General features: G+C 38.9%; 1 protein-coding gene and 1 long non-coding RNA gene across 2 annotated transcripts; one reads left to right on the top strand and one right to left on the bottom strand.

Annotated features, from left to right (window-relative positions):
• The first annotated feature begins 4,347 nt into the window (after positions 1-4,347).
• On the top strand, positions 4,348-7,605 carry LOC104106781 (uncharacterized). Its single transcript, XR_688630.3, has 3 exons — positions 4,348-4,504; positions 6,038-6,968; positions 7,059-7,605. It is a non-coding gene; the product is annotated as an uncharacterized lncRNA (long non-coding RNA).
• A 9,627-nt stretch (positions 7,606-17,232) lies between these two features.
• On the bottom strand, positions 17,233-17,751 carry LOC138898518 (uncharacterized). The gene is made up of 2 exons (XM_070184590.1): positions 17,618-17,751; positions 17,233-17,497 (listed from the first exon to the last, which is right to left on the bottom strand). The coding sequence occupies exons 1-2, from the start codon at positions 17,749-17,751 to the stop codon at positions 17,233-17,235; spliced, it is 399 nt and encodes a 132-aa protein (XP_070040691.1).
• Between the last annotated feature and the right edge of the window lie 9,504 nt (positions 17,752-27,255).

Below are 27,255 nucleotides of genomic sequence, written 5' to 3' on the forward strand. Positions count from 1 at the left end.
GGCTTGCCTAGTGCGATTTACATCCTCTGTGTGGTTTGCAGGCTACCCGAAAGGCAGAGGTTGTAGCGTCTGCTGGTTTTCCCTCTTACCAAAACTAAAAAAAAAAATCCTGTCATGGCACGAGAGAGTACTATTCTGAAAAGTTTCTTGAGCTTTTTACTACTTGAAAAGCACACTTATTTGGGACTCAAATATCCTCTGCGAATTTCTTTTAACTTTTTCTAAACTGAGTGAACACTATGCAATATCAGTATCAGTTTTCTTAAAAAGGATTTTTTCCCCCCAAAAATATTGTGCTTTTTTAGATTTATGTGAAACTTACTTTACTCTTTGCAACACAAGCTTTTACATATTCAGTTGGCTAAAACCGAAAAGATAGTAAATAACTAAATAAATAAAATGTCAACACATTATTCCCTTCATCTATTGAATACTGGAAATTAGCATGCTACTCTCCGCCTTATTTAAGATTCCAGAGCAAATTTTTCTTAACGCTTCATTTGTTGGCGTTCTAGAATTAAAGTAGATATTATACTTATAGGAGGAAGTAAGGATCTTGGTTTTGACTAATATCCTAACATCAAGTTGAATACCTTGGGAATTGATGAGAACTATCAAAAGCAAATTGACAAGGCCGCGAAAGGAATTCGGCAAACTTTTCAGGTTATGACAGAAGAAATATTGGCTCAATCGAATAAAAAAGTGGTAAAATTGAAATCCTACTCCCACCAGGAAAAGGCAAAAATAGGCACATGACAAAGTTGAGTGAAAGAACTAAAATAAATAAAGAAAAGAGATGTAAGAGTCCTTGTAGTTTGCTCGCTTCACTTATAATAAACCCTAATCCTAGCGACAGTGTTTCAATATCAAAAAACAGTATCTCAATTCTCAGAGCCAAAAATTTGTTCTGATATCATAATGCCAAACAACTTCCCCCATGATATCACCATTGATATACTGCTAAAACTTCCTGTCAAATCACTTCTAAGGTTCAAACCCGTTTGCAAATCATGGTGTTCTCAAATTAAAGATCGCCAATTCATTATGCAACACCGTGACTGATGCCAAAGTGATATAAAAGGGCATCCCGGTGCACTAAGCTCTCGCTATGCGCGGGATCCGGGGAAGGGCCGGACCACAAGGGTGGAACAGGTGGAACCATTGCGACTGCTACTCCATAGACGCACCACTTCAACATGATTCTGTTGTCTCGCATCTTGAGCTTCCACTTTTTCCAGATATCAATCATTCATTTAGTGCACTATATTCTAATACTTGTGTATTTGTGAATTCTTGCAATGGTTTATTTCTTCTAGTTTTCTCTTCTGTCAATATTGTTTTGTGGAACCCGACCATCAGAGAATCAAGAAGAATCCCCAGTCCAATCTCTAATGATGGGAAGGAGGAGCTTTACAATAGGGATTTCTATGGTTTAAGCTATGTTTCTTCTTCTCAGGATTACAAAATAGTTAGGGTTATAATAATGTTGAAATATTTTCCACTAAAACTGACTCGTGGAAACTGATTGGCAAGTTACCTCCATGTGATTACTTAGGGAGAAATGGTTGTAGATGATGGGTTTGTTTATATGATCACATATGATACTGCCCACACGAAGAGCATTATTCAATGTCTGTGTTTGAAAAATGAAATTTTTGAGGAAATAATATTTCCAGATGGGGCTCTAATGATGAAAAATCCAGCTCTTTTGGCTGCTTCTTCGACTCATATTAATGAGATGGAAGATTCGAAAGTTTTGTATTGTATGGAAAAGAATGGAATGAGCAATTATTACAAAGCTTGTAGTACATAATTGGAGTGCCCTAGATTGGACCAGCCCTGTGGGCTTTAGTAAGGATGGAGATATGTTGATTTTGATGAACAAAAATGAGTTTGTGTTCCTGATTTATGATTCAAAAAGACGAAAGTTCGAACAAGTTAAAGTTGATGAATGTGTTGCACTAGCATATGTGGAGACTTTAATCTCTCCTAATGCTCTATAGGATTACAACTCAACTTTAGAAGTTCATTTTTTCTGTTTCTTTTAATCCATTAATTCGAGCTAGCTATTTTTTCTACAATCTTGTTATTTTTAATTCGAGTTAGCTATTCATTTTTACTGTCTTATTTTTCTGTTTGGTTCTGTTTTCCGGGTGGAAAGAAATTTAAAATTAGCTAGAATTAGAGCACATGTATATATGCAAGATCAAATCACTTTTACCAGGATTTTTCTCCACTTATTCCTTGTTGTAAGAGCACATGTTATAAGAATTGGTATTATCAAGAACTCCCAACCGTGCTCTTGGGATAACTCGAACTCACAACTTCTTGGTTGGAAGTGGAATATGTTCACCACTAGAACAACTCACTCTTGTCAAGTCATCAAATACAATGTAATCTTTAATTGTTGGCCAAATTACACATGTATTCGCTCCATTATAAAAATAACCTCCAATTAGAATCCAAAATGCTCGACGGCTATTTTGATTTGCATCAATGAATAAACTGATGAATTCGGGGTTTATGATTCAAAAACACAAAAGTTCAGGGAAGTTAAAGTTACTGTGCTTGCACTTTAACTCAAATATGGGGGTGTTTCTGTGTTTGAAGAATCTCTTTACCGCAAATATTGGGCTGTATAATATGTGGAGACTTTAATGTCTCCTAATGCTATATAGGACTACAACTGATCAGTTTATACTTTATATTCTAGTTAACTATTTTTCTTTATTTTCTGTTTAATTTTTTTCAATTCATTCTTGTTAGCCAGTCTTCCTTATAATTCTGTCATTTCTGTTTTCAGAGTGGGAAGGATTAGAAAGAATTGAGGAGTTTGCCAGGCGTTTTCTTCACTTAATTCTGGATTTCCACTAGAGCACACATCATAAATATTGACTTTTAAAAGAATATGCTCCCGCGATTTTAGTCCACGTGATATTATTTCCTTGTTAGTCCATTAAAAAAAGAATGAAATATTTATATATTTGAGAACAATCTAACATTAACTTTCCATCTTCTCATAATGAGATGCTTTCATAGCACACAAATAATATATCAAATTTAAGCTTACATGTTTCAAAAATCTTATTGTCACACAAAATATGGCTCCCTCCGTCTCAATTTATGCGTCGGTGTTCGAATTGCAAAAGTTAAACAAGTTTTTCTTTGATCGCAATTCCATCATATGTCTTTTAATTTTTTTGAATAGTTATTAATTGCGATTTATAGTATTTTTACATAATTTTTAAATATGTCACTTTCATTTTAAAAAATTAAAATATTCTATGTCCGAATTTACTGTCAAAATTAAAAAGTTTGACTTTTAAAACTGGAACTAGAGCAGTCGCAACACAAAGTTCTAGATCTCGCTAGTGCCACCTAAATACGTAGGCGGCATATGTGTGACGTTTGAAGTATTTTTCAGTTAATCTATTGATAGGACTGTAAAGAGTAGTCGGTTCGTATCTTTCTATGACCTCCAAAATAAGAAGTAGGAGGATAGGCAGAGCAAGAGATCTTGAAGTCTACATGGGCTATTAAACCCTGCAATCTCTTCCTCTGTAAGTATGGAAAAAGGAAGAAAAAGCAATCTACCACGGGAAAGAAAGGTGGTATAGCTTAACTTTTTTGCCTCTTCCTCATGCCACATAAATTGGACTGGGGGAGTATAACATGTTTAAAACCAAAAAGTTCTAATTTTTTTTTTCTTTTCTCTTGAACTCTTAGGGGTTGTTGGTACAATGATGAGATAAACAAAGAATATCCTATGAGATTAATTATTCCACCTTTTATATGGGATATGTAATCCCACCATTTAAGTATAAAACTTATCTAAGTATTACCTAATACCTATAAACAAAATAGGATAATTACAATTTCAAATTCTATCTCTAGATTATTATCCTTATCTCTCGTACCAAATGACCCTTTAACGATTTCAACAATTCCACTAGCCTTTCTTTTACACCAGTGATTTTTGGGTAGCTTCATGATAATGGTGATTTTTATTTTTGACCACGGACATTCTTTTACTTTATCAATTAATTTTAACATATAATAAGAGTTACCATATTTACTAAATTATTAATTGATGCATATCATGAGATTTACATATAATTATCTAATATAATGACTCAATTGTGTAAATATTATTTACAAAAAAGGTCTAAAATTATCCTTAAACTACTAAAAATAGATCAATTTTGTCATCCGTTTGTTTTTTTGTGCCTACAATATCCTCCACGTTAAGTTTTTGGGCCAAAAATGCTTCCAAGCTAATGGCTTTCCACATAAAGCTGATCAAGTGGAAATAATAATCTGATAACCCATTAACTCGGAAAAGAATTCGATAATCTATTATCAATATTACGGATTAAAATGGTTGAGTCCCTCATATTTTACCTTTAACCTAGTTGTTCTCAAGAGAGTCGATTTCAGACTAGGGGTGTGATACCATCGAGCAAGGGTTAACATCACAAATTGAAGATTGTCTAAAGCTATTTAGGTAATTTCTCATCCATTTAAGGGGTCTCTGACTCGGACATAGGGATTAGTCATGTGTTTTTGTAATTTTCTAGGGTTTTGTCTTGTACCGATATTTTTGATTATGAAGCTTAGTGTATAATGTTTGCATGTTGGTCTGGTATTCTTTTTGCTTGATATCTTTGTTGTTTCTTTATGTGGTATCAATTTGTGCCCATGTCTACATTGTGTTTGGTTGCAAATGTCTTTTTTTCATATTTTATCATGGTGTGGTGGGGTTGGATTGTTGAAATCGACAGAACTATGTGCTTTATATCTTAAAGACCGTGCCTTTTCCTTTCCAATATATTATATGTAGTAATTTATTGTATGTTCAAAATTTAATTGTCAAAGTTGTTAAATTATAGATGTGGACCCTCAACGTTTTTTTCGATGTATTTATTATAAATATTTTAATATGGGAAACCATTAAGAGCCTATTTCAGGGCAAAATGAGTGTGAATTAGGTACTGATTGTGAATCCAAAAGTGATAAAAGTTTAGATTATGGTTCAGATGCTAGTGAATATGATTTTGATGAATTAGAGTTACTTAGCATGAAAAAGGGTAAAGAAGTTAATGAAAAGCTTGCTCAATACAAAGAGCTTGATAACTCTATAAAATTTAAGGATTTGGATGAAGTCGGAAAAGTCATGAACTTTTATGCTCTTGCAAATGCCAAACCTCTGAAGGTTGAAAAAAGTGACAAAACAAGAGTAAGAAATAGTTGTATAGTTTGCTGCTCTTTTGTATGCCTCATCTATGAAAATAGGAAGGGTCATGGCTTTAAGATAAAAACATTGAAGACAAACCACAACTGTGAAGATGCATTTGAGAATTCTAGAGCCAATACAAAAACTCTAGCTCAATATTTCAGGAGTAAGGTACAGAATAACCCCAAGTATAAGGTAAATGATATGAAACTAGATTTGAAAAATCAGTTTATATTGAATATACATAACTCCACATTGAAAAGGCTAAAAGGATGGAACTTTAATAATTGCAAGGAAGTTTTTTAGATGACTAGAATAGATTAGAAGCATATGCAACTAAGATTAGAGAGAGAAATCCTGGTATTAATGTGGTTATCAATTTATTAAAAGATGCCATGGCTGAATGTAAAAGAAGATTTCTTAGAATGTACATATGCTTCAATGCAATGAAGTTGAGGTTCAAACAAGGACTGAGACCATTTATTGGACTAGATGGGACTTTCTTATAGGGTCATTGCAATGGGCAACTATTGGTGGCTGTTGCACAAGATTTCATAAATCATTTCTATCACTTGGCCTAGGCTATAATTGACAAGGAAAACACCATGACATGGGCATGGTTAAAGGAGCTACTGAAACAGTCACTGAATTTGAAGGATGGTAGCAGTATTTGCAACTTATGATTTTCTTTATTTGAGTTTTCAGTTATTTTTATCTTTATTATATAGTTGATTCTGTCTAAATTTACATGTGCATGCTCTAGTTGGAAGCAGTAAGAACTGTCCTCCCTCTTTCAAATCACAGGTTTTGTGTTAGGCATATTGAATCCAACTGGAGTAAAAGGATAATAATTTCAGAGAGATGAACAACATCAACATACCCAATATTATCTCACACCGTGGGGTATGGGAAAAATTTCAGAGAGATGAAGAAATATTTACGGTGGGCTGCTTGGAGCACTTATGAGGAGGACATTAAAGAACAATTAAAACAGCTTGGTGACTTGTCAGTTGATGTTTCCACGAAGTTGCTTAGGTATCCACCATAGAATTGGTGCAGGACATATATATTTGATACAATGTGTAAATATCAGATGGTGAACAACAATTACAGAGTCTTTTAATTCTTGGATCTTATAAGCAAGAGGCAAACATATCCTGAAGATGCTTGAGGATATTATAGTCAAGATCATGAACAAGTTTAGAGAGAAGGAAGAAGAGGCTAGAACATGGGGATCTGAGTTCAGTTCTTATTGCATGAAGTTGGATGCTGCTTATTTGGGATGCCAACTTATGTACTATTCATTTCAATAGTGAAACTGACTATGAGATTTCTGAGGATGATGATAGACATAGAGTGAACATAGTGGAGAAGAAATACACTTATAGATCCCGGCAGTTGACTGGTATCCATTCCCCCATGTCGTTAAGACACTGCAATACAAGAGAAAGGATCCAATGACTGAAATTAGTTGGTGGTACAACAAATAAGCTTACTTGATGACATATAGGGCTAAGCTACTGCGTGTTAGAGGTAAAAAGTTTTGGAAAGTGTTATCGGAACATGCCATAGAACCACCTCCACTTGTGAAAACTGTTAGAAGGCCAAAGGTAAAAAAAAATAGGGAAAATGAAGAGGCCAACAAGAGACAAGGAGAGTGGGATGCATCAAGGAGGGGAACTAGAATGACATGCAGCAATTGCAGATCACTAGACTACAATTCGAGGACATGAAGGTATCTGTTTTTTAACTTATCTTTTTGCTTATGTAATTGAAGTTATTTAACAAAACGTTTTGCTTTTTAATTGCATATTGGTGCGCGAAGGAAATGACAAGAGAAAAAAAGCCAATACTGAAGAACATGAAGATGTTAGTTATTCAGCCCCTCAACTAACATAAAAAAGTGAATTTGTATTCATGCCTATACCTAGAGGACCAAGAGAGCTATTAAAACCCTTTGGTCATGTTAGAAAACATGAAAGTGACCCTGCTTTAATGCGTAAGATTATTTTTGAAGATCAAACAAGACTATTGATAAGGTAGAATCAACTGATGTCAGTTGGGACACGAGTGATCTCTTTCAAATGAGATCATCCTGGTGTCAATTATCCCATTGATCTTTCTTACTCACCTACTAAGTTCATTTGAAAAGATAAAGAAGCAATGATTTGAAGTCAATTAGAAATGGCACGAAAAAAGCAAGTGAGGAAGTTGAAGAACAAGAAATTCAATGGTAACTCACAAATCTAGGGATCTTGGTTGTTGTAGGTGTTTGTTTGTCTTTAACTTTGTTGTTAGATATTTATTTTCAACAACCAAATTTGATCAGTTTAATTTGGTTATTTGAAAGTTGGAATATTGGTTTTTGTCAATTAATGTGTTATGGCAAGACTTATTTAATGTGTTTTGGTTTTAGTTGCAGCAAAACTCTATGACTACGGTAAACATATTTTGGTTTTAGTAGCCGTAAAACTTTATGACAGCAGTTTGGTATTGACTGAATTCTCGTGGGGTCCATCCCCATAAATAAAAGGGAAGAAAAAAATATCAAATATGGTAGGCTATGGGATTTGCAAATCTGCAGAAGAAAAATATCAATTATAGTAGGCATGAGAGAGTGAGGCTCCGCCTCTAAAAGGAGAGCTTCGACTCTCATTTCTACACACCAACAAAGAGAAAGAAAGAGTGAGGTTTCATAGATAGGGTGTAAGAAAATAGTCTGTGAGAAAAATAGAGAGTGACCAATATTGTAGTGAGGTAGAAATATCAAAAGGGTTTATTTATTTTGAGTATTGTAGTGGTATTTGGAGTATTTTACTCGGACCTACAAAGTATAAAATTACTTTCTATAGTGATATTAGTTACTCGTCTCGGGGCTGTGGTTGTTTTCCTTATTCAAAAGGGATTTTCACGTAAAATTTTTGATGTCATTGTCACTCTTTTATTCTTGTTAATTACCGTATCTCGGTGCTACATTATTATTCCGTTTTTATTACCGTGAATATTATTTTTGTAAGGGGTTTATTTCCAATAACTGGTATTAGAGCACATGTTCTACTCATGCACAGAAATACTATTCACTATCGATAGTACTATACTCGGTGAAAAATAAAAATGTCCGGAGTAAAGTACGAGGTAGAAAAATTTAACGGAGATAGCGGTTTCTTAACATGGCAAAGAAGGATGAGGGATCTACTCATCCAACAAGGATTACATAAGGTACTAGATGCTGATGCCAAAAAGCCCGATACCATAAAAGCTGAAGATTGGACTGACTTGGATGAAAGGGCTACTAGTGCAATCAGGTTGAACTTATCAGATGATGTGGTAAATAACATCATTGATGAAGACACTACATGTGGCATTTGGACAAGGTTGGAAAGCCTATACATGTCCAAAACGCTGACAAATAAATTACACCCGAGGAAGCAACTATACGCCCTACACATGGGTAAATGTACGAATTTTTTGTCATATTTAAATGTGTTTAATGGACTAATCTCACAGCTCGCCAATCTCGGAGTGAAAATCTAGGAAGAAGATAAAGCCATCTTGCTGTTGAACTCATTGCCATCTTCGTACGATAATTTGGCAACAACCATCCTGCACGGTAAGACTACCATTGAGTTGAAAGATGTCACATCGGCTCTTCTACTCAATGAGAAGATGAGAAAGAAGCCTGAAAATCAAGGACATGCTCTCATCACAGAAGGTAGAGGCAATAGTTATTAAAGGAGTTCGAGCAACTATGGTAGATCCGGAGCTCGTGGGAAGTCTAAGAACCGATCCAAATCAAAAGCTAGAAATTGCTACAACTGTGATCAACCATGTCACTTCAAAAGAGATTGTCCAAATCAAAGGAAGGGTCACTTCAAAAGAGATTGTCCAAATCAAAGGAAGAGCAAATGTGAAACTAGTGGTCAGAAGAATGACGACAACACAACCGCTATGGTGCAAAACAATGATAATGTTGTCCTATTTATAAACAAGGAAGAGGAATGCATGCACTTATCAGGTCTAGATTCATAATGGGTGGTTGATACAACAACATCTTACCATGCCACACTGGTAAGAGAAATATTTTACAGATATGTAGCAGGCGATTTTGGAACTATGAGAATGGGTAACACGAGTTACTCAAAGATTGCGGAGATCAGTGAAATTTGTATCAAGACAAATGTCGGATGCACATTAGTTCTAAAAGACGTGCGACATGTACCTAATTTGCGGATGAACTTGATCTCGGGAATCGCTTTAGACCGAGATGGATAGAAGAACTATTTTGCAAATAAAAAATGGAGACTCACCAAGGGATCATTAGTGATTGCAAAGGGAGTTGCTCATGGCACGTTGTACAGGACAAATGCAGAAATATTCCAAGGTGAATTGAACGCGGCATAAGATGTGATTTCTGCAGATTTGTGACACATATGAATGGGTCATATGAGCGAGAAGGGATTGCAAATTCTTGCCAGGAAATCACTCATTTCTTATGCCAAAGGTACAACGGTTAAACCTTGTGACTACTGTTTATTTGGTAAGCAACATAGAGTCTCATTTCAGACATCGTCTCAAAGAAAATTGAATATACTTGATTTGGTATATTCTGATGTTTGTGGTCCAACAGAAGTTGAATCGATGGGCGGTAACAAATATTTTGTTACTTTTATTGATGACACTTCACGAAAATTATGAGTTTATATTTTGAAAACCAAAGATCAGGTGTTTCAAGTTTTCCAGAAGTTTCATGCTATGGTGGAAATGGAGACAAGCCAAAAGCTAAAGCGTCTCCGAAGTGACAATGAAGGCGATTTTACTTCAAGGGAATTTGAAGAGTACTGTTCAAGCCATGGGATCAGGCATGAAAAGTCAGTTCCTAGAACCCCACAACACAATGGCATAGTGATGTAGCCCAAACTCACACCACAAATATAGATAGTGAGGCGGTCGAAGAAATAATAAAACCCAACGCAAGTCGGGGTCGAATCCTCAGGGAGTTAGAATTGGGATTAGGTATATATTTAGTGTAATTGTACTATATGACTTAGATTACACTTCCACATTCTTGTTTGTTGTTTCTACTTCTACTTTAAACTATTGATTGCCGTTATAAAACTAGAAGACAATATTTTTGGTTTTGGTTGTTTTCTAAATGATAAAATATCTAAGGTCGTGACTTCCACCTAGGTGGTTACCTAATGAGTTGTAAATTATATGGCAAGTTTTATTGGTCGGGGTTGTAATATAGCAATCACACGCAATTGCCCACTCTATACCTCTCAGTAGTTTGAGTGATTTTGCCCAATTTGGCTTTCTCAAGTCCAAATGGGTATTGCACAAAACAAGTGATAAATGCTCAAGTCGGGTCTTACTATATCTAGATTCAACCATTTAAATTGGGGCTATCAATTTCTTGAGTTCACCCCAATTTCTTGTTAGCCAAGATTTTCTAGACATAGTCTCTCTTTCTCAAGTAGAGACTATGTCAATTAGGCATGAATCAATGGTTGCAACCATTAATTCTTGAATTCAAGAAAGAACTAGGCTAAATATCACTAACCCAATCACAAACAAGTCCTAACTCAAATACCCATTAAGTACTCACACTAGGGTTGGGCCACAACCCTAACTAGAAATTTAGCTACTCATGAAAAATGAAGAAATACAAGAAGAAGTTAAGATAGTATGCATAATAATTGATTAGGGAAAGAAAATCTAATGTTTAGAAGCTAATCTAGTACAATATTACTCAAAACAGTAAAGAAAAACGGCTCAGGTGCTCTCCCAAAACAAAAGTTACCCTAAAAATGACAAAAAGTTCTATTTATACTAAGTTGAAAATATCTGACAAAAATGCCCCTGCGGAGGTTGTGCGGCCGCACAATTCTGTGTGCGGTCCGCACTCTGAGCTTGACTGTTCAACTGGGCCTTCTGTGGTCGCATAAAAGTGGGATACAGCCGCACTTCATTTGATTGTGCGGACCGCACAATTTTGAGTGCGTCCGCACACTTGAATTGGAACATGGCCCTCTCATTCTTCTCTTCTGCGGACCGCACAATTATGAGTGCGGCCGCACTTGTCATCCTGTGGCCGCACAATTATGGTGCGGTCCGCATACTCTGAAGGACATCTGACAGTGATGTTTCATTGTTTTACGGCCGCAAACAGTATTGTGCGGTTCGCATTGTGGGCCTTTTTGCCTTGCTTTGGTCCTTGTCCGTTTTTGACTCCTTTATGAGTTGATTTTGACTTTTTTGGCTCGTCTCCCAATATTTCTGCACGAAAGCACATTTTATTAGTTCCCGGGAATACCTTTAAGTATTTTTGAGCTAAAAGGCAATTAAAAGAGAGCAAATAAGCGGTCAAAATCCCTACTTATCAACTCCCCCAAACTTAAGCTTTTGCTTGTCCTCAAGCAATTAAGGCAATTCCCACCTCCACTAGAAAAAAATGATATTTCAGCTGGCCTAAGGTGAATCAATCACACATCAATTGGGACCAACAGTTACCCACAACACGTATGAATTATCAACAATGCAATGATTTGACTTTTTGAGTACAATAGTTCGAATGTGACACTAGAGCATCAAGAGTTGACTTTATTCATCAAGAAAGCTCGCTCTTTCATGTAGGTCATTGTGGATCCTAAAATCCTCCTCCTCTACTCTCCATTAGCATATCTCACTTTAGAAAGTAACACTCGATGCAAGGATTGTGAAAAATTCGCTCATCTCTCTCAAAAGAATGTCACAAGTTTGGCTCTAAGTACCATAAGCTTGCCCCTTATGTAAATCACCACTGATGTAAGCTCACTCAACTTGAAATCATGTAGGGCTTTTGCGGGATGTAATGAAGGCTTTTGGACTAAGGTAGGACTTGTTGAAATAGAATGGTTTCATCTTTCCTTAAGCACTCCATTTTCTCTCATACTTTGTCGACTCTTTGAGTCAATTCCTTTTTTCTCGGGGGAGCTAGAGAGACGTAACATCACTCTTTCTTGGTCATGAAATTCATTTTTCTCCTTTTTTATTTACTCCATGCCTTTCATCATTGTTTTCCTTGAATCTTTTCAACTTTCTACCGTATTCACTTTCTTTTTGGCATTTTTCTTTTTGTTCTTTCTTTCTTTATCTTCTTTGTACCTTTTATCACTTTCAAACTCCTCGTCTCTACCCCAAACTTATGTTTTTGCCAATTATTTCTCAATAATGCTAAGGAAAGACTGGGTGCCAAGAGAGGGTCATTACAAAACGGATAAAGGCTTGTAACGTGGTTATTGAAAGAAAAGAAAAGGCTTAGGCCCAAATGGGTTGACTAGGGATATCACATTGGTAGGCTATGGAAGATTTCAAACTTCAAATCAGATCAAGAAGAGCCTACTTTCATTTCTCAAGCCAAGCTACACTTAGAATTTCGCTTAGAAAAACATTCGGGGCAAGTTCTAGACTATTAGCACGGGAACTTGGACTTGCAATTCAATACCTCCCCTTTTACGCTGCTGGATTGCTAAAGAGAATGGAGCCGAAGGCCCACAACAACCCTAGTTAGGATTGAGAATAACAAATGGCTCGACTAAACCACTCGATGACTGTGTAAGTCAACACAAGAGTCAAAAGGTCACAACTAGAGCTATTTTATGCCAACAACTTTGTTTTTAACCATAAGGTCAGAGGTAAATGTGTTGGTACCAAGTGAAGCATGCTTGAGATCCTTTTATTCATTACTAGTATATTTGCATAAACATAAAAGAAAATAGACTCAATTCCTTAAGAAGGTTGTCACTCCATCCATCGTTGGGAAGAGCCACCCGATTCACACACAATCCACCTTTGGAAAGAACCGTGGCATTAAGAAAACCAAAGGCTTATTGATCACTCAAATGTAAAAAGAAGCTAACAAATCAAAAAGACACTACTAAAGTAAATAAGAAGTTATACTACTAAGAAAGACAAAGTAAAGAAGCTACGAAATAAACTACGGAAAGCAAGATAAATGAATATACAAACCAAAGTAAAATGAATATATACATAAGGGAGACTGAATATATACATCAAACGAAAGGGGAGAATATATACATACCAAAGAGAAAATATAGATAAAGGAAAAAGAAAAAAAATAGTATAAGAGTTATTACATGCCACATGGCAATCAATCAAAATAGACCACCACCCGAATAAAAATAAGTATTGTCCCCAATGCTTAACAAAAATAAGAACATGGAAGGGTATAAAGTTAAGAGAACTCCCTATGTGGTCTCAGGCTGCATGGGATACGCAACACCCTCTGTATCCTCTTGCTGTATCTCATCATCACCTGGCTGAGGGACAACAGGGTTGCTAAGATCTGGATCATCTCCTCAGCGGTGTGGGCAGTCGCAACTGGCTCATCAGACTGGCCGGCTACTATATATGATGCCTCTGGTACTGCCTGTGCTTCTGGGTCTGAAGGTGCTCCCACCATAAGTAAGTACAGTGGTAGATCTCTGGCAGATACAATTTTGGCAACCACTTTTCTCAACTTGTCCACTGACCTCTTTGATGCCTAAGACTTCCGCATCTTTTTTGTTTGCTTTCCCAACTCCTCAATGACCTCCCTATGCACCTCTAGAGTCTCCATAATGGTCTTCTGATTGTCTAGAATCTTATTCAATGTTTCCTTCACTGATAGAGGTACCTGTGGTCCTGCCAGAGCTGCTGACTGTGCTACAACAACACTGGATATGTCAGACAGCTTTGAAGTAGCTGCCTGCATCCAGTTGTTGAGACTCGCCAATGTATGAGAGACTCGCAGTGCAGTCTGTGGGTAAGTGGATGAAGCTGGCACTGATAATGGCCCTGATAATGAAGCTAGTGGTCTAGAAGCTGACAATGGTGGCATGGCTGCTGTCCCGGTGGAAGGCTCAGCAGCTGAATTAGTAACTACTACCGTTAGCTCCTCAGATTGGCCAGCGGAGGTAGTTGCCTTACCATTAAACGTTGGGTTGTCAGCACCCTGCAGGTGGTACCATGAGAAAGGCTTCTTGGCCTTTACTTCTGTATCATATTTCCTCAGCTCCACCTTTTGATCTTTGAAGTATTCTGTGAGGAAGTTCAGGTACGGGTATGATCTCTCATCTTTCTGGACAATTAATGTGATGTTGGTGGACATGATGGCACCAACATTAATCGAATACCCAGCCATAATTGAAGCCACCAGGACTGCACGGGGAAGTTCGAGGTTGTTCTCATTTAGGCACGGATCAATGCGGCTGCACACAAATGTTTGCTATCCTTTTGCTTCAAAATTTAGGGTGGCCCGAACTATGGGAACCCCTGCTGTAAGCCACAGAGGTTCTGATCCTCGAATACCCAAAATCTCAGCTAGCTACGGGCGACCTGTATCACCCATAACCAGCCTTTTCAAGTATTGGAATGCCTCCATTTCTTCAAATCCCACATAAGAGTTCAAAGCACATGAGTCAAATCGGACTTTCAGATTTCGCACTTTTGTCACCTTGGTACCCTTCTTAATGTGAGCCACATTGGAATAAAATTCTTTAACCAAGCGCCCATTTGCATCGAGGACGCTTTGGGTGAACCATTTCCATCACTTTCTCTCCTGGAACTGTCTGAGGACATTTGGGTTGTGTTTGTCCAAATCCTTCATCAAGAATTGTCGCTCAAGAGTGAGTGATCTCTGCGACCACCACTCTCTAAATCTGATGAAGGTAGTCAAGATGACAAATCTCCCTACTCCTCACTCCTCGACCTCTCTAAACCCCCCACTATAGCATCACCCCCTCTACCATCGTCTGGTACATCATCATCATCATCAACATTGATTGGTACAATCGGGGCATGTGAGGAAGAGGGCTCAGAATATGGACTACCCTCTTTCGAACCTTCAGAAGAACTAGCAGCATAAAATGACTCATCTACCAAGTGGAATATACCCGATACTTATTGTGATTGGGCTTTCGGCTGTGCTTGCACGGATTTACCCTCAGAAGCTTCCCCAAATGGGAGATACTCACTCGTCTCGGAGGGTTCAGGAACTCTGTTGGCGATTGGTATCTTGCCTATGGTCCTCTGAATGGCAAGTGGTAGGTTACTCTTGCCTCAACCTCGGGAGGGTTCTGCCCTCCCTTTTGATATATCTCCTCTACCACGTGATCTAACCATCGTCTGCAATTCATAACAATAAGAATCAGTTAGAGTTCAGGTTCATAGGATACAAATATATGCATGACAGTTGCAGGCCAGCTGTGAAAAAATAGAAGAGGTAGTGCGGATCACACAAAAATGAGTGCGGCCGCATAACCAAAAGTGTGGACCGCACAATTTTGAGTGCGGCCACACAGCCAAAAGTGCGGACCGCACAGCCAAAAGTGCGGACCGCATAATTTTGATTACGACCGCACAACCCCAGGTTCAGAATACTGGGTTCTCTGATCATTCATCAGTACAGATCGCACAATTTTGCTATGGACCGCACAATTTTACTGCGGACCGCATTTGTTTGAGTGCGGTCGGAAAAATTCAAGCACACAGAATCCCTAAGTTAAAGGACTGCGGACCGCAAAACAATGTGTGCGGCCGCACAATTTGAATTTTGCGGGTAGTAAGCTAGGGTTCATGCAATTCTTTACAATTTAGACATGGTTTGCACAAATTGACAAGCTTAGTGGTTTACCCAGTCCCTAATTAACACATACGAGGCTGCCTATATGATTTTGAAGCACATATTAAGCACATTTGATAACTAAACTAATCAAAGAAAATAAGAACACACATTAATAAGAAAGAACAAAAATCTAACATGGATTGAACATACCAGTAGTGAATGATGCAGATGAGAATCTAACTTGATGAAATGAGAGAAGATTTAGAGCTAATGAGGTATGCACTGTGCTTGCTTAGGGCTTGAGATTTCAGAGAGTGTAAAGTGTGAAAAGTTATGAAAAGCCTTATTTATAGGTTGACCCGTCGGGCCCAGAATTTTCCTGAGTTCGGACGCACAATTTTGAGTGCGGTCTGCACTCCTTACATGTACCTTGGAAGAATTTCTGCGGTCCGCACAAGAGTGAGTGCGGCCACAAAATTTGTGCGGACCGCACAATTTTGTGTGAGGCCGCCAATTGTTAAGGAATTTGACAGGTCAAACTTCAGAGACCATACGTTTTTGATCTTCCAGTTGTGCGACCGCACACAAAATTGTGCGGCCGTAGAGTGATTATTCGGTCCGCATAATTTTGGGGCGGTCCTCACTTTTGTGACACTTAGCCTATTTTTATTGCACAGTCCCTGAAATGCACACCTATTCCTGCATACACTTCAAAACTAGTTAGCACAAAACAAAGTTATCTAACAAAGAAGAAAAACAAGAAAAAGAAAACAAAATACATGGGTTGCCTTCCAAGAAGCGCTTGATTTAACATCATGGCACGACGTAGATTACCAATCATTTGAAATGAAGAACCGCCACAATGTTGCCATCATCAACCTTGCCAAGATAATGTTTAACCCGGTGCCCATTTACACCTAATCATTCTTATTTTTCAATTCTAGATAACCAAATGGGGTTACATTCACCACTTCAAAGGGGCCACTCCATTTTGACTTCAACTTGCCCGGAAACATCCATAACCGGGAATTGAACAATAGCACAAGATCACCCTCTTTAAATTCCTTGTTGTGGATGTACTTGTCATGGAGGTACTTCATCTTCTCATTGTAGAGGGAAGAGCTTGTGTAGGCATGATACCGGAATTCATCAAGCTTATTCAATTGTGACATCCTTAGATTTTCCGCGACATTCCATTCAAGGTTCAACTTCTTCAAAGCCCACATGGCCTTATGCTCAAGTTCTACCGGAAGATGGCATGCCTTACCGAACACTAACCGGTATGGAGACATCCCTATCGGTGTTTTGTAGGCCGTTCTATAAGCCCAAAGGGCATCATCAAGTTTTCTTGACCAATCCTTCCAGTTGGCATTGAATGTCTTTGACAAAATACTCTTTATCTCCCGGTTGGAGACTTCAACTTGTACGCTTGCTTGAGGATGGTAGGAGGTTGATACTTTGTGAGTAAGGTATCAAAAGCCTTGTTGCAAAAATATGAACCCCCATGACTAATAATGGCTCTTGGGGTACCAAACCTCGTGAAGATGTTCTTTTTCAAGAATGCCACCACACTTCTTGCTTCATTGTTGGGAAAAGCAATGAACTCAACCCATTTAGATATATAATCCACCACAACTAGAATGTAGGTATTCCCACAATATCTAACAAACGGACCCATAAAATCAATACCCAACACATCGAAGATATCTATCTCCAAAATGGTGGTGAGAGGCATTTCATTCTTCTTTGAGATACCACCGGACCTTTAGCATTCATCACACCGCTTGACAAGCTCACTATCATCCTTGTAGAGAGTAGGCCAATAGAATCCATAACTCAAAACGTTTGCCTCCGTTCTTGCTCCACCATGGTGACCACCATACGGTGAAGAGTGGTAAGCCTCAAGAATACCCATTTTTTCTTCCTCTGGCACACATCGTCGGATCACACCATCAGTACATATTCAAAAAAGATACGGCTCATCCCAATAATAGTGAAGGCAATCCCGTCTGAGCTTCTTCCTTTGGTTTGAAGAGAACACATTCGGTAAAATACCACTCACAAGATAGTTTGCTTAGTCGGCGAACCATGGCATCCCGGTCATTGAAACGGCTAGGAGTTTCTCGTCGGGAGATGAATCATTGATCTCAAGGCCGTCATGTGGCCACCCCTCCTCCTCCAATCGGGACAAGTGGCCCCCCACTTGATTCTCGCTACCCTTGCGGTCTTGAATCTCTAGATCAAACTCTTGTAATTGAAGCACCCACCATATCAACCTTGCCTTAGAAGCTTTCTTGCATATCAAATACCAAAGCGCCGCATGGTCGGTGTGAACAATCACCTTTGTACCCATCAAGTACGGGCGAAACTTCTCCATCGCAAAGACAATAACAATGAGATCCTTTTCGGTCAGTGTGTGGTTGACTTGGGCATCATTCATGGTCTTGCTTGCATAATAGACAGGATGGAAAATTTTGTTGATACGTTGCCCCAGCACCGCTCCAACCTCCACATCACTTGCGTCACAAATGAGCTCAAAAGGCAAGCTCCAATCCGGTGCGGTAATAATATGAGTAGTAGTCAACTTGAACTTAAGCAACTCGAATGCCTTCATGCAATATTCATTGAAATGGAACTTGGCATCCTTCTCCAAAGGTTTACACAAAGGGTTCACCACTTTGGAAAAATCTTTGATGAATCAACGATAGAACCCCGCATGACCCAAGAAGCTCCTCACTCCCTTCACGGATGTAGGGGGAGGGAGTTTGGAGATCACTTCAATTTTGGCTTTACTAACCTTAATACCATACTTTGAAATCTTGTGCCCGAGGACAATGCCTTCCTTGACCTTTAAGTGACATTTCTCCCAATTCAAAACCAAGTTAGTTTCCTCACATCTTGCCAATACCTTGTCCAAGTTGTTCAAGAAATCATTAAAAGAATTCCCAACGATGGAGAAATCATTCATGAATACCTCAAGAATATCTTCCACCATATCGGTGAAAATATCCATCATACACCGTTGAAAAGTCGTTGGTGCATTACATAATCCAAATGGCATCCTCGAGAATACAAAGGTACCATATGGACAAGTGAAAGTGGTCTTCTTTTGGTCCTCAGGAGCAATAAGAATCTGATTGTAGCCGGGGTATCCATCTAGGAAGCAATAAAAAGCACGTCCGGCCAACCTATCCAACATGTTATCAAGAAATGAAAGCGGAAAATGATCTTTTCGAGTGACTTTGTTGAGCTTCCTATAGTCCATGCACACTCTCCACCTGGTGACAGTTCTTGTGGGGATCAATTCATTCTTGTCATTTGTTATCACAGTCATGCCCCCTTTCTTTGGGACACATTGCACCGGAGAAGTCCATGAGCTGTCGGAAATGGGGTAAACAACCCCGACATCCAACCACTTTATGATCTACTTCTTGACCACCTCTTGCATTGATTTATTTAGCCTCCTTTTATGTTCAACGAAGGGTTTGGCACCCTCCTCCAATATAATCTTGTGCATTAAAAAGGCGGGGCTTATGCCCTGGATATACGCCAAGGTCCATCCGATTGCTCTTTTCCTCATTTGTAGCACATCCAATGTGGACTCTACCTGCTTGTTAGTCAAACAAGAAGAAAGGATAATCGGTAAAGTAGAAGAAGGACCAAGGAATTCATACCTGAGATGCGGAGGCAATGGCTTTAACTCCAAAGTGGGAGGCTCCTCGATTGAGGGCTTTGTTGGAGGAGTCTTCCGGTTTTCAAGATCCAAAGATAGCTTGCGGGGATCATAAGTATACGACACCATCCCTTGCAATGCATTCACACACTCCACACAACCTTCTTTCTCCTCCTCATAATCAAGGTTGAGCAATACGACTTCAAAATTATCCTCAACATTAATTGTGGCACTAGCATCATCAATAATTACTTAGGTCACTAAATCCAGAATGAACAAACTTCGTTGCTATTTGGTTGCCTCATCAATTTGCACATATGGAAAACCACCTTTTCGTCACCAACCCGGAAAGTGAGCTTACCGACTTCCACATCAACAAGAGCCTTCCCCATAGCAAGGAAAGGTCTATCCAAGATAATTGGCACCTCATAGTCAACCTCACAATCAAGGATCACAAAGTCCGCTGGAAAGATGAACTTATCAACTCAGACTAACACACCATCAATAATTCCCAATGGCCTCTTCATAGTCCGATCCGCCATTTGCAACCTCATAGATATGGGTCTTGGTTGCCCAATTCCTAAAGTTTTGAACATAGAGTAGGGCATCAAGTTGATACTTGCCCCCAAATCACATAAAGCTTTGGCAAAGTCGGTGCTCCCAATAGTGCAAGGGATTGTGAAAGCACCCGGATCTTCCAATTTTGGAGCCATTGTGTGCACAATAGCACTCACTTGATGTGTCATATTGATAGTTTCACAATTCATCGACCTCTTCTTGGTGACCAAGTCCTTCATGAACTTTGCATAACCTGACATTTGTTCCAACGCCTCAACTAATGGTACATTGATAGACAAACTCTTCATCATGTCAATAAACTTTTTGAATTGGTTCTCACTCTTTTGCTTTGCAAGCCTTTGAGGGTATGGAGGAGGAGGCCTTGGCATTGGTGCCTTAGCCTTTGGCACTACCGGTTACGGTATGTCAATCACGTGCTTCCTAGACGGGTTCACCTCTTCTTGCTTCTCCTCCACATTTTCATCAATATCAATTCTCACTTCGTCATTAGCTTGAACCACATTTCTTGACATTTCATCTTCTTGAACCATAACATCATCATCCACAATTCTTCTTTGATTTGAGGTGGTTGTATATCCACCTTTTCCACTTCTCTTAGTCACGACCATAGCATGTCCCGTATTATTCCCACCCTTTGGGTTCACCATCGTATCACTTGGTAGTACCCCCTTAGGAAGAGTGTTCAATGCTTGTGAGATTTGGCCAAGTTGAACCTCCAAATTGCGGATTGAAGTGTTGTGGGAGGCTAATTGAGCATTAGAGTCGGCATTTTTCTCCATCATTTGTTTGAAAATATTTTCAATCCATACCATCTCATTGTTAGAAGAGCTCGGGCCTTGAGAAGGATAGGGAGGTGGATTGCTCGGTTGTTGGAACATCGGGGGGCTTTGAAAACCCGACCCCCCGGTTGTTGTTATTGTTGTTCCACCCTCCTTGATTTCCTCCCCAATTACTTTGATTGTTGCCACCCAAATTGCCTTGGTTTCCTTGATTGTTTCAATTGCCTTGATTATTATTATTTCCCCAATTGCCTTGATTGTTGTTGCCACCACTCCAATTGCCTTGGTGGCCTTGGTTGTTCAAATTTCCTTGATTTCCTTGTGATCTCCATTGTTGTTGATTTTGAGCATTATTTATTTGACCTTGATAATTGTTGACGTATTGCATTTCTTCTTCTTGCTCATTATACGAATCACCTTGGTCATACCCACTATCATCTTGCATGAATTGTTCCGGACGACTTTATGTTTGTTGACCTTTTTGCTGTCTTTTGTTCATCATCATATTTACGCCTTCCATCGCATTCACTTGTTTAGGCCCTTGAACTTATTGCAGCTGAGCTTTTGCCAATTAGTTCATTGTGGTTGTTAACTCTGCAATAGCTTACCCATGATCATGTAGTTCCTTGTGTAGGTGAATGACATTGGGGTCACCTTGCGGAACATTGGCCCTACTTTGCCATGCCCATGAAGTATCCTCCATCTCATCCAAAATTTCACAAGCTTCGGCATAAGGTGTGTTCATGAAGTTCCCGCCGGCGAGGTTATTTACCACACATTGATTTGTTGTGTTTATCCCTCTATAGAAGGTTTGTTTGATCATGGACTCGGTCATATCATTATTCGGACACTCTTTAACCATGGTACGATATCTTTCCCAAATATCGTGCAGTGGCTCATTGGACTCTTGCTTGAACGCTAGAATTTCATTCCGTAGTGTGGCCATGTGCCCCGGAGAAAAGAATTTGGCAATGAATGTTTCGGCCAACTCATTGCATGTATGGATGGAATGATTGAGCAATCTCTCTAGCCAATCCAATGCTTTTCCCCGTAAAGAAAAGGGAAATAGCCTCAATCTCAGTGCGTCCTCCAAAACATTGGTTTGCTTGCTCCCCCAATAAGTATCGACGAAAACCCCTTGAGATGATTGTAAGTATTTTGATTTGGAGCCCCGGTGAAGAACCCACATTGCTCAAGTAGTGTAAGTATCACGTTGGTGTTTTGAAAGTTGCCCGCCCTAATGCAGGGCTAGACTATAGCACTTGCATAACCCTCGTTCGGCAACACCCGGTGCGCTTCCGCTCTTGGTGGAGGTGGGGGAGGGACGAGAACATTATCAGGAGGTAGTAAGCCTCACATATTTGCTTGAGGTTCAGGAAGAACCTCATCTCCTTGATCATCGCCCACTTCCTCCCGCAATGGCAAATTACCAATGGGCTCGTTATTGAGAGCCATTCTTGTACCTAAAAGCAATTCAAAAACAACATTAGTGACTCGGAAGGAAAAGAAGATAAATCACACAAAAACCTAGATATATAGCTAAATCCGTTTATCTCCCCGAAAACGGCGCCAAAAATTGATGTCGCCCAAACTCACACCACAAATATAGATAGTGAGGCGGTCGAAGCAATTATAAACCCCAACGCAAGTCGGTGTCGAATCCTTAGGGAGTTAGAATTGGGATTAGGTATATATTTAGTGTAATTATACGATATGCCTTTGATTACACTTTCACATTCTTGTTTGTTGTTTCTACTTCTACTTTAAACTATTGATTGTAATTATAAAACTAGAAGACAATATTTTTGGTTTTGGTTGTTTTCCAAATGATAAAAGATCTAGGGTCGTGACTTCCACCTAGGTGGTTACCTAATGGGTTTTAAACTCTAGGGAAAGTTTGATTGGTCGAGGTTGTAATATAGCAATCACATGTAAATTCCCACTCTATACCTCTCAGTAGTTTGAGTGATTTTTCTCAATTTGGCTTTCTCAAGTCTAAATGGGTATAATAGGTGATAAATGCTCAAGTCGGGTATTACTATCTCTAGATTCAACCCTTTAAATTGGGGCTATCAATTTCTTGAGTTCACCCCAATTTCTTGTTAGCCAAGTTTTCCTAGACTTAGTCTCTCTTTATAAAGTAGAGACTAAGTCAATTAGGCATGAATAAATGTTTGCAACCATTAATTCTTGAATTCAAGCAAGAATTAGACTAAATATCACTAATCCAATCACAAACAAGTCCTAAATCAAACACCCATTTAGTACCTACACTAGGGTTGGGCCACAACCCTAGCTAGAAATTTAGCTACTCATGAAAAATGAAGAAATAAAAGAACTTAAGATAGAGTGCATAATAATTGATTAGGGAAAGAAAATATAATATTTAGAAGCTAATCTAGTACAATATTACTCAAAATAATAAAGAAAAACGGCACAGGTGCTCTCCCAAAACAAAACTTACCCTAAAAATGATAAAAAGTTCTATTTATACTAAGTTGAAAATATCTGACAAAAATGCCCTTGCGGAGATTGTGCGGCCGCACAATTATGTGTGCGGTCCGCACTCTGAGCTTGACTGTTCAACTGGGCCTTTTACGGTCGTATAAAAGAGGGATGCGGCCCCACTTCATTTGATTGTGCGGACCGCACAATTCTGTGTGCGGCCGCATAATTGAACTTGGACTGGAACATGGCTCTCCGATTCTTCTCTTCTGTGGACCGCACAATTATGAGTGCGGCCGCACTTGTCATCCTGCGGCCGCACAATTATGGTGTGGTTCACATATCTTTAGCATGTCCCAAAGATGACTCTCTAAATCTCCTCTTCTGTGGCCGCACAATAATTATGCTGTCAACATACTCTGAAGGACATCTGACAGTGATGTTCATTGTTCTGCGGCCGCACACAGTTTTGTGCGGTCCGCACTGTGGGCCTTTTTTCCTTGTTTTAGTCATTGTCTATTTTTGACTCCTTTATGAGTTGATTTTGACTTCTTTGGCCCGTCTCCCAATATTCCTACACGAAAGCACATTTTATTAGTTTCCGGGAATACCTTTTTAAAGCATTTTTGAGCTAAAACGCAAGTAAAAGAGAGCAAATAAGCGGCCAAAATCCCTACTTATCACGTAGCCGAAAATATGAACCACACCATTGTGGAGAAGGTGAGAAGCATGCTCAGAATGGCTAAACTGCCTAAGTCATTCTGGGGTGAAGCAGTTTAGACAACCTCTTATGTGATCAATAGGAGTCCATAAGTTCCGTTGGCATTTGACATCCCAAAGAGAGTTCGAACCAACAAGGAGGTATCCTACTCGTATTTGAAGTTGTTCGGTTGCAGAGCTTTTGAGCATGTACCAAAGGAGTAGAGAACAAAGCTAGATAATAGATCTGTTCTCTTCATATTCATCGGATATGGAGATGAAGAGTTCGGATACAGATTGTGGGATCCTGTAAAGAAGAAGGTCATCGGAAGCAGAGATGTAGTCTTTCGAGAAAGTGAAGTTGGAACTGCTGATGATATGCCAGATGTTACATCTCGCGTTTCGTATGTTAAAGTTTCGTTTTCAGTTAATCGACGTAGACACGGGGATGAGGTTATCTTGAGGCTAACATATTTATGCTATTTATAACAAGAGATAAGTAAGAGCCATGAAGGATAAAGGGTACACGAATTAAAGGAAATGAGTTTCGTTGAAGGTTGTCGATTTGGAATACAATACGGTCCGAGCTATAATACCCGATATTTATGGACTTGTACCATACAAGGTATCATATGACCATGATAGTATGATGTATAAAGTATATTAAAAAATAAGTAGTATTTTAAGTAATTTAAGATAATTCTTAATTATGTGGGTAATTGGTTAATTATCGGGTAACGGGACATTACCTAATTAACTAATAAGTTTGGATAAAGACCAAAATTTCCCCCCCCCCCAACCACCACCTGGCAGCAAGCCACACCTTAAGCAAATGACTCTTAGTTATTTTGATTAGGTGGCAACCTAAAATGATAATTATAAGACACATCAATTCCAACATTTTTTAATAAAAAATCAGATGTGAAGCTTTGACAAAGTTAGTAACGTGACTTATTACAAAATTCCTGCAACAACATTAGCAACGTGATTTCTTCAATCATTTCCTATAAAAGAAATCCAACGAGAATTATTATAACCTTAGCAACATAAAATTTTGTAATTCTAAAGGAATATAGTGCAAACTTTTTCAAGAACATCATACGGAGTTTTTCCTACTCCACGTATGTTAAGGCTATCCCTTTTTTTTTTTTGGCATGATCCAAATAATACAAAAGAAATGAGCAAACGCAAAGCTTTCATAAACGACTTTGTTCATAGAAATACTAGGAGTCTCTATATTTAAATTTTATATATGTATGTCATCCAATTATAGTGTATTACTGGTTAGTTGGTATTATTTCTGTCATGAGTTACATCATTGGTCAACAAATTTGATCAGCAGGTTTTTACTGCGTTCATATGTATTTTGGGCTAGCTGGCCATTCTTCTTAAATCTTAGTATTTTGAATTGGTTAGTGAGAGTCTTATTTAGTACTGATATTTCCACAACTTTGTAATGGCTTAAAAAAACAAACAAAAGACATAATCATAGTAGTACAAGATGCAGAAAATATCAATTCAGTTGAATTGACTCGCTAGATTACGTACTAGGATTATGAAGTACGTGGTTCCCCCACTGCTATTGACTTGTTGATAAAGTTTATCCGAAATGAATATTGAGATTATTAACATATTTTCATGCATTGCATTCATTCATACATGTACACTGACCCATGATCAGATGACGTTATATATGCGTATTTATATGTATATATATGTATATGAGATATGGGAAAAGGTTACATCGTTATATATACACCACCACCTGATCAGCTGGTATATGTTGATGATGTTGCCCACAGTGACCGAGATGATATGATGGGATACCCTCAGAGGCTTGATGTTATGTACACCTATACCTATGCATGAAACGACATTTATATGCACGTGCATGCCATTATAAATGTTTCAGGATTTACAAAGTGATTTAGACTTACAGGTGGAATTCCTTGTTCCATGTTTCATCTATGTCTTTTATGTACTGATTTTCATACCTTACATACTCAGTACATTATTCGTACTGACACCCTATTTCCCGGGGCCTGCGTTTCATGCCCGAAGGTGCAGGTAGATAAGCTGACAGTCCCCCTCCTTAGGATCCTTGATCACCGAGGGTTGGTGTGCTCCTTTTGATCCGGAGCTGCTTTTGATCTTGGTACGATATGTTTGTGTACACATATAGGTATGACGGGGACGAGTCCCGTCCTTGTACATTTGTATATTCTAATAGATGTCTGTAGATAGTTATGTATAGTTGGGTAGTATGTGGCCTCGTCGGCTTCCAATTTTGGGTATATAGTTGTCTATAGAAACTTTGCTGGCTCGCCCACTGTATTCCACATGTATATGTACATATGTCTTTTGGACAAATTTTCCTCGCATATGTTATTCATGTTTATATCTTAGACGCATGTTTAAGGGTTTTCGATAGGTAGGACCCAGGCACCCGTCGCGGCCCATCAGTTTGGGTCGTGACAAAAGTGGTATCAGAGCAGTTTTGTCCTAGGGTTGTCTACAGACCGTATCTCGTAGAGTCTTGTTTATGGGTGTGTTATGCACCACACTTATAAACACAAGGCTACAGAATATTTAGGATGGATACTTTTCTTTCTAATCCAGATTGTGATATAGAACTAAGTCATAAGTATCCACTCCTAATCTTTACCTTATTTATGTTTTTAGTGATGCCTATTACTACTAGACGACATGCGCAAGCCGCTAGCATGGGTCAGAAGGCTACAAAAGTGTTATAAAGAGATATAAGTTACACTATGGAGTCAGACCCATCGGAGATCATGGGTTCTATTGAGGAGGATCCATCCGAGGATCCATATGAGTCATCCGTTCGAGCTGTTTTGACCACTCCGACATCAGATGGGGTGAGGAGAATTCCGACCTCACCAAGACCTTTAGTTTCATTATCACGACCCGTTGATTAGGGTAGAAGGGGAGTGGTGCACGGATTGGCACAACTGGGTTCCCCTCAGGCTCAAAACTATGTCAGTGTATTTGCGGACACCAGCTCTTCTGAGGTTCCAGATAGTCCACAGTCTTGGGAGTCCGTCAATCAAGGTTCGTCTTTGTATGTTATGGGATACGTAGAGGAAGAGGATAGTAGTCAGGCCAAGACGGGGAAGGTAACTGATAAGGATATGAAGGTTCCGCTTCGAAGTGTGTCTGATCGAGGTCTCATATAGGACGACGGAAGGACCCTCAACTGTAGACTTCCTCCAGATGTCAACTT

This window comes from Nicotiana tomentosiformis, chromosome 9, assembly GCF_000390325.3.
Source record: "Nicotiana tomentosiformis chromosome 9, ASM39032v3, whole genome shotgun sequence".
Taxonomy (NCBI): domain Eukaryota; kingdom Viridiplantae; phylum Streptophyta; class Magnoliopsida; order Solanales; family Solanaceae; genus Nicotiana; species Nicotiana tomentosiformis.

What these genes read in the sequence shown, in the direction of transcription:
- LOC138898518 (XM_070184590.1), bottom strand. Translation starts at nt 17,751, where the DNA reads ATGGGTATTCTTGAGGCTTACCACTCTTCACCGTATGGTGGTCACCAT. An exon ending in GATAGTGAGCTTGTCAAGCG is followed by an intron (nt 17,498 to 17,617) that starts GTGTGATGAATG and finishes TCCGTTTGTTAG; the next exon opens with ATATTGTGGGAATACCTACA.